The sequence below is a fragment of the Crocuta crocuta genome, unplaced genomic scaffold, assembly GCF_008692635.1.
Source record: "Crocuta crocuta isolate KB4526 unplaced genomic scaffold, BGI_CrCroc_1.0 scaffold382, whole genome shotgun sequence".
Classification (NCBI taxonomy): Eukaryota; Metazoa; Chordata; class Mammalia; order Carnivora; family Hyaenidae; genus Crocuta; species Crocuta crocuta.
The window spans coordinates 3,597,167-3,609,977 of NW_027531873.1; the positions used below are offsets into that span (position 1 = coordinate 3,597,167).

The 12,811-nt window shown below is 36.5% G+C and overlaps 1 protein-coding gene across 1 annotated transcript in view; it reads left to right on the top strand.

The window, feature by feature from the left end:
- Nucleotides 1-12,811, top strand: part of LOC144238938 (doublecortin domain-containing protein 1-like) — a 59,827-nt gene that overhangs the window by 23,788 nt on the left and 23,228 nt on the right. Inside the window, exons 9-12 of the mRNA XM_077772881.1 lie at nucleotides 3,027-3,179; nucleotides 3,895-3,996; nucleotides 9,129-9,265; nucleotides 10,484-10,663. Coding sequence (XP_077629007.1) covers nucleotides 3,027-3,179; nucleotides 3,895-3,996; nucleotides 9,129-9,265; nucleotides 10,484-10,663 — 572 coding nt within the window. The remainder of the gene's footprint in view (nucleotides 1-3,026; nucleotides 3,180-3,894; nucleotides 3,997-9,128; nucleotides 9,266-10,483; nucleotides 10,664-12,811) is intronic.

Here is a 12,811-nt window from a genome sequence, read left to right on the forward strand (position 1 = left end):
CAGTGTCCTTATGTGCACCTGCCCATCTCCACTGCTTCTCTAAAACTCCCAGAAGCTCCAGTGAAAGCACCTGTATTATAGCTGCTAGCACGCTGTATTATAATGAATCTGTTTACATCTTTATCTTTGTGTTTCATTAACTATGTACAACTTGAGAACAGGGACAAACTATGTCCCCATCAGCGGTTTGCTAAATGAAAATGAGTCTTGCTTACAGTGATTGACCAGAGTGATCTCAGCTTTCCATTGTTGTACTGAGAGTCATCATTTAAAGGTTAAGAATTTGGGTTTTGGAGCTAGAATACCAGGGTTCAGATCTTAGCTCTGTCACTTCCTAGCTGAATCATCTTGGGCAAGTTGTTTAAACTCTTGTACCTCAGTTTCCTCATTTTACAAATTTTAAACTGATGGTCATGTAAATGTATACTCATTTGGCCCTCACAGGTATGAATGTGTGTTCATAAGAGTATATATGAATAGGAATTTATATATAAATGTGTATGTCACTTGGAGTAGTGTCTGGTTGATGTTTACTAAACATCCAGTGAATATTAACTATCATTATTGTGTATAGAATTGAGTAGGGAAAACCCACTCTTCCTCCTGTGTGTCTCTTCTTTACTCTCACATTCACACTTCCGACAACTGATGTGTGGTTTTTATCCTCCACACCAAGCAGTTCTGCAACACCAGCTGGGTGTCCTATAATTTAACTCAATTCTGCCACTATCTACCTAGATACAACATCAGATACCACAGGTTAAGAGCTCGGTCCCACAAGACTGCGCCTCCCACCACCTCTCATTTCAGATGTCCAGTCCTGTGGTTCTGACCAATTGGCTTAAATTGGAAATTCCCATGACTCCTTCCTTCAGTTTGGTTAATTTGCTAGAGCAGCTTCCAGAACTCAAGGAAATGTGTCTACTGGTTTATTATAAAAGGATGTGATAAAAGATACAGATAAGCGTTCAGGTGGAAGAGATGAGTAGGATAAGGTATGTGGGAAGGGCAAAGAAACTCCATGTTCTCTCTAAGCCTGCCACTCCTCTCCTACCAGCTCCCAGTGTTTACCAACTGAGGAAGTCTCCAAATCCTGTGCTTCTGGGGGTTTTATGGAGACTTCATCATGTAGGCATGATTGTTCACTAATTCCATGTCCAGGCTCTCCCCTCTTTGGAGAACGAGGGTGGGGTGAAAAATTCCAAAGTTCTTTTTTTTTTTTTTAAACATTTATTCATTGTTGAGAGACAGAGAGAGTCAGAGCACAAGCAGGGGAGGGTCAGAGAGGGAGACAGACACAGAATCTGAAGCAGGCTCCAGGCTCTAAGCTGTTAGCACAGAGACCGACGTGGAGCTTAAACTCATGAACTGAGAGATCATGACCTGAAGTCAGACACTTAATCGACTCAGCCACCCAAGCACCTAAAATTCCAACGTTCGAATCATGGCTTGGTATTTCTGGTGACCAGCCTTCATCCAAGAGTCTGTTGAAACTCATCTCATTAGAAAACAAGATATTGCTATCATCTAAGAAATTCCAAAGGATTTAGGAACTCTGCATCAGGAATCAGGATCAAAGACAGAAAGAATCACTTAGAAAATTAAAAGAAATTTAGAAGCTCTCTGCCAGGAACTTGTGGCAGAGAGCGTATATATTTTTTCTATTATTTCACAATGATATTATTTGTTCTGTTTTCTAATGAGTTATTAAAAATAATTATGTGACCTTATAATGCCTAGCTGATCATTAAAGCATATAGTTTGAACTTTACTTGGCATATAGATATCTGATCTCTAGGTCCTGGAATATTATAATCTCAAAGGCTCTTCTTTTGAAATTGTTATTTAAAACTTGGCTGGGAGTAATGTTATTCATGCTGAACTACTAAAAGTGTGTGGCCATCCCTTCCTCTCTATACTCGAGAGGTTATTCTTGAACAAGCTGGTCTATTAGCAGGCAGCCCCCTTTAATTGAATTGTGGCTTGTGTTATGCCATCAGTTTGCGTTGATGAACTTAAAAAAAAACAGGCATTAGTCAGAAACTCAGTATCATGTTTATTATGGAGACAGTGGTAATGGGTACAAATTCTGGAGGCATATGGCCTGGTTTCTAATCCTGGCTCTGCTCCTACCTAACAATGTGACTAAACTTCAGTTACTTTGTAAAAAAAGAATGGACCTACCTCAAAGTAACAATCTGAGAATTACATGTGATAATGTATGCAGAGGTCTTAGTGAAATGTCCAGCATGTTAGAAGTTCTGACTATTGTTCATTTCTACTGTAGGATACTGTTTGCTCTCTCACAAATAACCCGTATATGAAGATTCTGAAATAAATTACTCTCAGATCTCAGGAACCGGGAAAGTTGTATCTTCTGAGGAATTTATCACTCTATGTGGGCCATGTGAATCTTGATATTGTGTTTGAATATCAATGAATCTTTGCTTGGGCCACTAGGATGCTCAGAAGCCAAACTGTGCTTTACCTCTAGCAAATGGAAACACTGTGGTTTTCATAGCCATTTAATAATAAAAATATTACCTAGCATTTTTTGGATATTTGTCCAGTTAATTAGGCCAAAGACTATTTACTCTAAATACTTACCTTTTTTTCCCTTTTAATCTTCCCAACAGCAGAATGAAATAAACACTATTATTCATTTAAAAGATGAAGACACTGTAACATTTTATCTCTGGCTTTAGTCTAGAAAGGCTTTCCTCCTTTCCTTACTTTTCTTATCTTTTTACTTTATTCCTTTTCAGAGTAGCTATTTTGGTAGACACCTCAGATTTCTGTCACAACAAGGTGAAGTGTAAGAAAGGAATCTAAAAGTGTATTTCCAATCAGATTAGTTTAAATTATTTGATTGCATATGAAGTTTCTGGTCAAATTTATGTGTTTGGCTTAGGTATTGCCTGTTTAAATCAAGTCATTAATAAGAAAAGAAATCTTTTGAATAAACAATGAACTTAGGAGGCAAATTTATTCATTGTGCAATGGTGAATGTGTCATTTGTTTCCTAGAAAACCCAAGAATGAAAGAGAAAACCAAATTATTTCCAAAGTCTGTGACATCTGATACTTTGGATGGTGTAGATGAATCTTTGCTCACCCTCATCCTCAGAAATCCCATTGCCATTTGGGTATCATGTGGTGAACCATTTCTATCCCCAAGTGGTAAGTTTTTTGTTTTTGCTTACTTTCAAGCAAGTGTATAAAAGAAGGAGAAATACATTTTATGTCACACTAAGAATCAAATGTGTACAATGTCAACATAATAACATCACATTTATGCAAAGAACAGGAGGTCCATCAATTAACATGTGCACAAGGATAACTATGCTCCTTTATTTGCAGATTTGCCTGTTTTTTCTTACTGGAATGGAGTATTCTGCATGGAAAAATGTCTAATTTAGTTGATAAAGAGATCTTTGGTCTATAAGACTGAGAATAATGGTATACATTAGAAAATAACAAATGAGTTTAATTCACACTGAAGACGACCTGTCTGCACATTTTCATTTTTAAGAATTGCACCCTTTAGGCAGTAGGTGGATGTTTAAAAAATGAATGGTTCCAAGCCAGGCTTTCATCACCTCCAAATAGTTTGTAGAAGTGGAAAATGAAATATGGCTATTGCATATGGTAAATCTATATAATAAAACAGCACTGTTCTTCTTTTTTTCCCCCCTCTCCATTCCATAAAGAAATGCCTTAAGCCCTGTCATCTTTCAAATGAGGTTTCTTTTAATGACCCTTACCTTTTAATTACTTACTTCTAATTGAATCTATTTCTTGCAGCAGAAAGTTCTTTATAAATTATTGGCTTGCATGATAAATTACTGTTGATAACACAATGCAGGATAAAACATCATGTATTTTTTTTTTCTAGCTTTGCAGAAAGCAGAAAAATTAGAAAAACAGAACTGGCTAAAAAGGGACAAAATTTTGGCTGATCTAGACACCATGAAACACAAAATGAGACAGTTAAAAGGTCAGTATGAACTAAATCAAGTATCACCGTGTTTAATTCTAAATGAAACCCCAATTTGCTCATAGGTTTTTCCTACTATTAGATACCAGATGTTTAACTGAGTACCAAAACTATTGTGCTACAAGAGTCACTTGAACAAGTCTAAAACCTAATATGTATCTTCCAGCACTGATTTTATATTTGTAACTTTTATATTAAAATGAATATCACATGAGTTATAGGTAAATTTTTAAATTAGGAGAATGTCTGGGTCATTTAACCCATATGGTGGGGTTGAAACATTGCTGAACTGACATTTTGTGGGCTTTGAAATTTGTTCTTAAACAAAACTTTCTGTGTATTCCTTGAGTATTGCTGGGGACGAAATGTTTTGTTTTTTGTTGTTGTTTTCTGTTTGTTTGTTTGAATAATCTGAGTGAGGAAGTACTAAATTCTTCAAAGGTCAGTGTCACTATCTCACAAGGGCCTATGCTTGTCATGCTGCATAAATATGCTATTCTTAGTCAAAGTAATCAATTGGCAATGTTTGTTCTAGTCTTTCATTCTCTTTGTCAAAGAATCTTAGGTTCTGGACCTTATACTCTTCCTAGCACTTGAAATACTAGATGGTTCTTTGAGGGAGAAGCAGTGTATTGTGTGCTTTAGTCTGGAAAGCAATACATTTCTGTAATTGCTGTAACAGGATTTCAGCGTGCACTGTCAACTGTCAACAGCATGCAAATTTTATTTCAGTAAGCAACACAACTACTCGTAAATACACTAGACAGAACTCTGGATTGAAATCACTATTATTCAGTTCTTACCAAAAGAATTATTGGGTCTAAATGAAAAACATCTATCATGACTGAAAACCTCTACTTCAACTACTAGACATTTTCACTTGAATGTCCCATAAGCGTGTCCAAAACTAAAGTTATCATATCAGTACCACTCCAAATACTACCACTTCATTTTTTTCAGGCAGTGCATGCCACCATCATCCACCCAGGTGTTCCATCTTAGAAACCTGGGAATCATCCTTGGCATCTCCCTCTCTCTCACTTTCTCTAAGCAAATATCAGTAAGTACAGTTGCTTTCAATTTATTAAGTTTATCTCAGATGAATTCTGTCTTAATCCCCAACTGTATTATCTAAATTCAAGCTATTGGCATCTATTCTTTGGATTACTCAAACAGCTTCGTAACTTGTCTCCCTGCTTCCAGTCTTAACAGTAGTTTCTATTCTATGCTAATGATGATATTCTAAAGCTGGAATGATCATGCAAAAATATGAAGGTATCATGGGGCTCCAGGCTTAAAACCTTTCAAAGCTCCCTATTCTCTTTAGGACAATGAAACTCCTTAAATGTGGTCTTGCACCATTCAGTTCTGTGTAAGTTTCTTTCTTTCCTTGTTCACTCCAGTCCACCAGTTGGATTGTTTTTCAGTCCTCCAGACACATCAGGCGCTGTCTTAACTCTGAACTTGGGGAACAATTTAGTTTCCTCAGCCTCAAACTTCTCTCTCTCATCCTCTTGAATTGCTTCGACTCATTATATACTTTTCAGCTTGTTATTCTTCCTAAAATCCTTCCCTTTTCCATGTTAGGAATAATGTGGTTCATCACACCTTAAACTTCCCCTGTGATAATCGTTATCACATTAATATTATTACCTGGTCATCTGACTGTCTTCCCTATGATACATTATAAATTCTACACCCTTCCTATTTGCTCTGTGAATAGTTGTAGAATGACTAAATTAAAGAATGAATGGAATCTCAACCATTCACTCCACTGAGTTTTCTAAGGTCTATTCCTAAATCAAATTGAATCGATAAAAAGCAACATACTAAAAATAGCACCTGGCAGAGATGCCTTTACTGTATTCTGATTTATATCATGTATTCAGCTTTTAATATCATTAAGTATTAAAAGAGCGTTTAAAGTTAAGTTGGTATTATCTACAATATCACTCTTAAAAATAGTCTGTTTGGTCAGATGGTGTCCTTTATGGAGGAATCCATTAATGAAATTTCTCTTAGAATTTACTGCTAAGATAAATCTTGTCTCTACTGACAAACTGTAATATTTTCTGCCATTAAATGTAAATTCAATGCATACTTATAAAATACCTACTTTGAGAAAGGGCTTTTCTAGTTGTTGGGATTATGAAGATAAATAAGAACAAGTCAAAGTTCAGTTAACTGCAGTCCCTGTTGGATAATGAGCTTCTTGAGGATTGGTTTAAAGAGGAAGTGTGAGACCTAAATCTAACTGATTCCATTTTAGAAAAAGCCTCCATCTTGAGGGTGAACTAGGCCCGAACCCCCGCAGGAAGTACTTAGGCAGCCTCAGCCTGCCCTTAGTTACTTCCCTAGCAACAGCAACAGCCAATCAGTTTAAAAGAGGTGCCTATGTCCCAAGACGTTCCGGTTGGCAGTTTGCGGTCAGGCCAGACGGGCCGAGCCAATCGGGTACTGACAAGACAGCCTGTACCAAAAATCAACCTATCAGGAAACTGCCAAGCTGGACAGCCCCGAAGTCCTCTGTAACCCCAATAAAAGCCCCGCGACCCTGAGTTCGGGGCTCTGTAGCATCACCCTTGCGTTGGGGTGCGTTGGAGTCCCTGCTCGAGCTTGAACAAAGACCCTCGTGGTGTTTGCATCGGAATGGGCTCCTTGGTGGTCTTTGGGGTCTCACAATCTGGGCGTAACAGAAGTATGGGAGGTATAAATAGTGGCTAAGTAGATTATTTTCCATTATTATAGCCATTGGTAAATGAGACACATGTTTATTAAGCATATGCTATGTATAAAGTACTATGCTAAACTGACTTTACATTTCATTTTTAAGTATGGTCATTGGTAATATTAATCACAATACTAGTAATAACTTTGTAGAGTTTTTATGATTAAGTAACAGATGTCAAGTATTTTCTGCAGGCACAGGACATAATAAATATTCAATAAATGTTAGAATAAAGTTCCTGTGAAGGCAGCCCATTTTCTGACTTGGGGTCTTAAAAACTGAACATAAAAACTAAGAAATGGCAGATTAGGCCAAAGTAACATCTTTGTTACATATGAAAGCAATGATGAAGCATTTTATTTAGTGTGAGAGCTAACTGGATTTGCCAAATAAAACCTCAAATGAGGTGGACTTACCCTCCCAGCCATAGATAATGCTGAAGCAGTGTAGGCCTCTGATCAGGGGAGGGGTATGGAGGAGCTGTCCAAGTGAGATTTATAGTCTGAAAGAACAGCAGAGCACTAGTGTTTTCTAGTTTTCCCCACTAATTTTTAGCTATTATCATTACTTTCCCCATATATCATATGAAATAAATAGAATATATGGGAAATTTAATAAGAAAATAAAATATAATTTAATCAATACATTTGGCTTGGTTTCAATTTGTATTCTCACCTACATAAATAATAGTTTGTTTTGAGCATCTCTCCCTGAACCAAACCCTTTTGTGATGAATTTATGTCTCTTTATGAAAATTATAGTGCAAATGCATTCATTTTTTTAGAGACCATTAGAAGCAAGTTGGCAAAAAACACATAACGCATAATGGTGTTTGCTCTTTTCCTACATTCAAATCCTGGCTCTTAAGAGTGTAAATGATAAACTATTGCTGAGCTCTCTTTAGTTGAGCAAAGTTTTAGTGTTCAAAAGGCTCTATAAATAAAATATTTATGTATCATAAATTAATGTTGTCTGCACTTTATGAATAGAGTAGGCTAAAAACTATATTTGCGTAAATTTGCGTTATGTTTTCTTCTGATACCACGGTGGTCTTCTCCAAATCATGTAACCTAATGGCATTGCCACTGTAACTCATTGGCTGACTGATTCAATTATGTTTTTTCCACATCCATAAATTGCATAGAATGCTTATTAGGTACGTAGAATTCTGGTTTCTAAGAAAAGTCATTGCTGCCATTTATTTTTATTGCTGGATCTGTTTCCAGAAACTTGAGCTTACAAGAACACAAATGCTCTTTTCTCTGCAAATACTAAATTATTTTCAAAGAGTTTTGTTTACAGTCATGGTCTGAAAATCTTCACATTAAGACTCCCTTGGCAACAAAATTAGAATTCAACTTCACGTTAGGATTTCTTTTATTTTATCCACCTAAATGTTACTTTCTCGGAGAAGCCTTCTCTGGCACTTCAGACTAAACAGTAAGCTTAGTTTTACATAATTTTATATAAATGCACTTCTCTGGTGTAGCACAATTGCCATCAATTATCGGTGTAATCATTTCGTTGATATCTGCCTTACCCACCAAACTTGAGACAAGGACTAAATCTTGAACATGTTTGTACTTGCACTATCTAGTGCAATGCCTGACTGATAGCTGATGCTCAACATAAGTTTCTAGGAAGAACATGCAAGAGAAAGCATTATTTTTACTTATAAAGTTTAGAGATCAGTGTAAGACTCAGTGTGAGTTTATCTTCAACATAGAAAAAGAAAACAATTTCATAATTATGATTTTTAAATCTCTTTTATAACAATTTTCAGTAGACTAGTTAAAAGAATGCATATGTATGCCTATTATTCTTTGGAGGACAGTATTCCAATAAATATTTTCTCTTACCACAGCCTTTTAACAACCTAAAGGGCACAGCAGAGGTGTCAGAAACTAATCGTGCTTGCGGGTATTATTAGATAGAAAAAAAGGCCTCCTGTCTCTTGGGTTAATATTATTTTAGAAGTACTTAATCCCCAGGCTGCTAAGCTAATTGTTGGGGAAAGGCTTATTATTAGTGAAGAGAACAAAACATATGTTCCATGACTGGAAGAGATGATGGGCTATATAGGTCATGGATTCTATTTGACTAAATTACCACTGAACCATATCGTGCATGAGAGGCATGGGGCCAGTGTGGAAGTCAGCATGTTATCTTTCTTTTCTATCTGTACAGTGAATATGCATATCCTGACTATTTGAAGCCTCAAGCTCCCATATGAAGAGGCATTGTTAGATATTATTACCTTAGGCATCTTTGCTTTTATGATATATTTAGTATTTTAGCCTATGCTCCCAAGTGGAATGATTTATGCATAGAATGCCAAACCAATTTATTTGAAATCTGAAAGCCCATCTTCAGAAACAACATTACCAGGGACTTCTTTCCCCAGGGCGGCGAGTAGCAGCATGTCAGCCGGCCTCCATGGTTCCCAACAAAAATCCTGCGCAGCCGGTGGTGGTGGAAGGAGGCTGGACTGAGCAGACTCAAGAGGAAATTAAACTCATGGAACTCATAAGACATACAGAGGTACGTTCTTCAGGACTCCAGACATTAAAGATTGCCTCTTTAATAAGGTTTTAAAAGCATAGTATTGAATTTTAAAATTACGCTATTAATATGTCCTCAGCATCTGGTCTGTTATGACCACATAAGCATATGCCAAGCATTGAGCTGGCATTTGGAGAGTAGTTATCTAAAAGACAGCCAGCTCATAGGAAAGTCTGTTTTGTTTGAATGGAGACCAGAAATTATGACCTTAGCATAGAAGAGAAAAAGGCCCAGTGGATATGTACAAAGGTAATTATAATAAGTGTAGTCAAGTTGAGCCTTATGGCTTCATTGCTCATCACTCCTAAGGGTATGTCTCAATATGTAAAAAGAGCAAGGAGCAAAATACTAATTGCAATAGAGACATTCAGAAGTGAGGAATTCAAAAAGCAGTTTCAGTCCAATTGGTTAATCAGTCAGGATTGCCAGACATAAAAAAGTCGAAAAGAGAAAGGTCAGCTGTTGAGAGAGGATTGGGGATAGAGACCTGGGAAAACTTTTTGCTTTGTGAAGTTTTTCATCAAAATGATATGTTCTTATTTAATAGGGTTTCTCAAATCGTGAAATGTGTTCAATCTAAATCTTAGGCATGTGCCCAAGTCAAGGTTACTAGAAAAAAGAAATTGACATTGCTAGAAATATGACTTCTTGCCAAGCTGAGCAGGATAAATCACTGACCAGGGAATGAATGCAAAGCATTGAAGTAGGACATGCTTGAAGCAGGATGAAAAGCTGCCTGGCAGGGATCTGGCAAAGTATAAGGGTGGCTGCTGTATTTTAAAAGACAGAGAGTAAGATTCAAACAACAGTCATGCACATTCCCTGAAGCATTTCTTGGTTAAAGAAAATGATGTTGTTATTCTAATCAAAAACTCATTTGTTAGATGCAGAGAAATTGCTCAGTAGGAGAAACACCACACAGAAATCCAAAAACACACACCTATTCATTTTTCCAAATTATAAATGAAAGTTAAGTGTTTTGCCAAAATGAGTGCCTTATTATTATTACTCTAATGGTTATTATTGCCTTTGGTGACTCATGGAAGCAGAGCGGATTTAAGAAGATTCTGTGACAGGACAGGGTAATGCACTTCCTAGAATTTTTAAAATATAACTTACAATTATAAGGTATTTCTGTTTTCATCACATTCTTCATAAACACACTAACCAGGCAATTCTCTGGGCTTTTCTTACCAGGCACACCTTTCTGCAGTTCAGGAACTGCAATCCAAAAGAAATTCTACAGTTGAAACTAAACGTGTGGCACTGGGGCAGAGCAGCCTGTATAAGCAGCCCAATACAAAACGAGTCTGGATTTATCCAAATGGAGGCAGACCTGAAGATGGTACTTATGCCTGGGGCAAAACTATTTCAGAGGTAAATCTAGTGTGAAGAAAGGTTGCTTCATTGGCCTGGATTGAAATCCTAGTCTGGGCATTTCTAGATTTAGGTTAGGCAAGTTATTTTACCTTTCTGGACCTCATTTTCTCATCTGTAAAATGGGAGTAATACTTTCCTCACAGGGTTGCTATGATGATTCAATGGGCTTGTTTGTGTGAAAATGTGGAGCTCAATGCTGTCTGACACTTGTGTGAATCAGAATGTGACACTTGGTCAGCAGAGAAGACAGTTAAACCCACTGTAGCTAAAGAGTAAAATCTAAACTTTAAAAGAATAAATAGTTTTCTTGTTGTGTTTAAATCCTGGTTCACAATGGAGTGATTTTTTTTTTTTTGCCCCACCAGGAATTATTCACTAGATATGCTTTCTGTAGGGCAAACAACAGTATTCTTAGAGGAAATCTATCATATTCTTACTACCCAAAGTCCTGGAACTGTGGCAAACTTTCCACTTTCCAAAGTTAAAGCATTGACTGAGGAAAGGAGAAGTAACAGTTCGTTTATTTTTGTAATATCAAGGATATAATCCTAAAATTTGACATTTTGCTTTAGTCTCTCAATAAAAACTTTAGGTAACTAATAAATGGATTTTTAAGTTTTGTGGTGATATATCAGATAATTGGCTTTTTATTTTGTGAAATGTCTTCATATAATATTTTGGGCCAAGAGGAAGTCACATATAGATGAGATGTTGGTGGGGGTTGAAGGGTAAAGCAAGACAGTGCAATAGACTGACCTGGGGGAGTTCATGGAGGCTGATAAGGACACATAGAGTAGGAAGTGCACCCCAGAAGAGTTCTGGCCCTGAGGACCAGAGTCTCAAAATGCGACTGGGACTACACCTTTGTGATGGGGACATTGAATAAGAACTGCAAAAGCAGAAGTTGACAACCAGTTTGCTCTACTTGAGAGAGAAGAGATACATATATAGAAAGCATATTGAAAACTAATAATACAAGTAAAGGAACTTCATACAAGTGGGAGGAGGGAAGAGAGTGATTTTTTTTTAAAAGAGAAAAATCTTTACAATAGAAAACACCCTAGAAAATATTCTATAACAAAGCAGAAATGTTCCTTGTTAGTTTCTTGAAAACTTTGAGTTCCTACTGTAGAGGTGCCTAGGTGGCTCAGTCAGTTAGGTGTCCGAATTCGGCTCAAGTCATAATCTCGTGATCCGTGAGTGAGTTCGAGCCCAGCATCAGCTCAGAGCCTGGAGCCTGCTTCAGATTCTGTGTCTCTCTCCCTCTCTGATCCTCCCCCACTCATGCTTTATCTCTCTCTGTCTCTCAAAAATAAAGAAATGTTAAAAAAGTTGTTTTGTAGTTCATACTGTAGAATGCCAAGCCTTAAAATGCACTTCACCATTGCAACTAGAACTGATACATTAGTGAGGGAATAAGAAGTGATTAATAGATAGGTAAAAGGTAGAGCAGGGGTGATAGGATTAAAGATAGTTTATCAGGCTCAGAATAGCAAAATCATTTTTTTTTAAATTACATAAATCCAGTGGAGGAATGACTTTTTGATTTCAGCAACTTTTATGTAGCTTTTAAAAGATAACCCCATTCATGGAGTAATATTTATATTTTCCCATGATTATAAAATTTTTATGAACTTTTTATATGAAGGGCATTATGCTAGATGCTATAAAGTATTATTTTAGTTTATGTATGTGATTTTGAACATTTTATAGTATGGTATAATTGACAAGTTAGCATCAATAGTAATGGTTAGCAGTAGAAAGAATAAAGTAACATGTGGCCTATGTTCTCATCAAATTACTATTTCAAGTTGGCAAAGCATTTGAAAATATGTCAAGGTTTATTTGAGTGTGTAGAGAAATGGGCACCCGCATGTTGATGGAAGTACAACTTTTTGGCAATACATATCATTTAAAAAATGTAGTTTGAGAACTTTATCCCATGGATATTTTTATGAATTTATGCAAAAATTATTTGGTAAGAATATTTATCACTGGGCTATTTATAACACAGATACATTAGAAATAATTTAAACAGTCATCAGTAGGGACTTGGTTAAATGAATTATGGAACCTAGGATAGACTATTATAACTCAATTAAAATGAACTTTGGAAAGAATAGTGACAATAAAGATGTTCCAGAC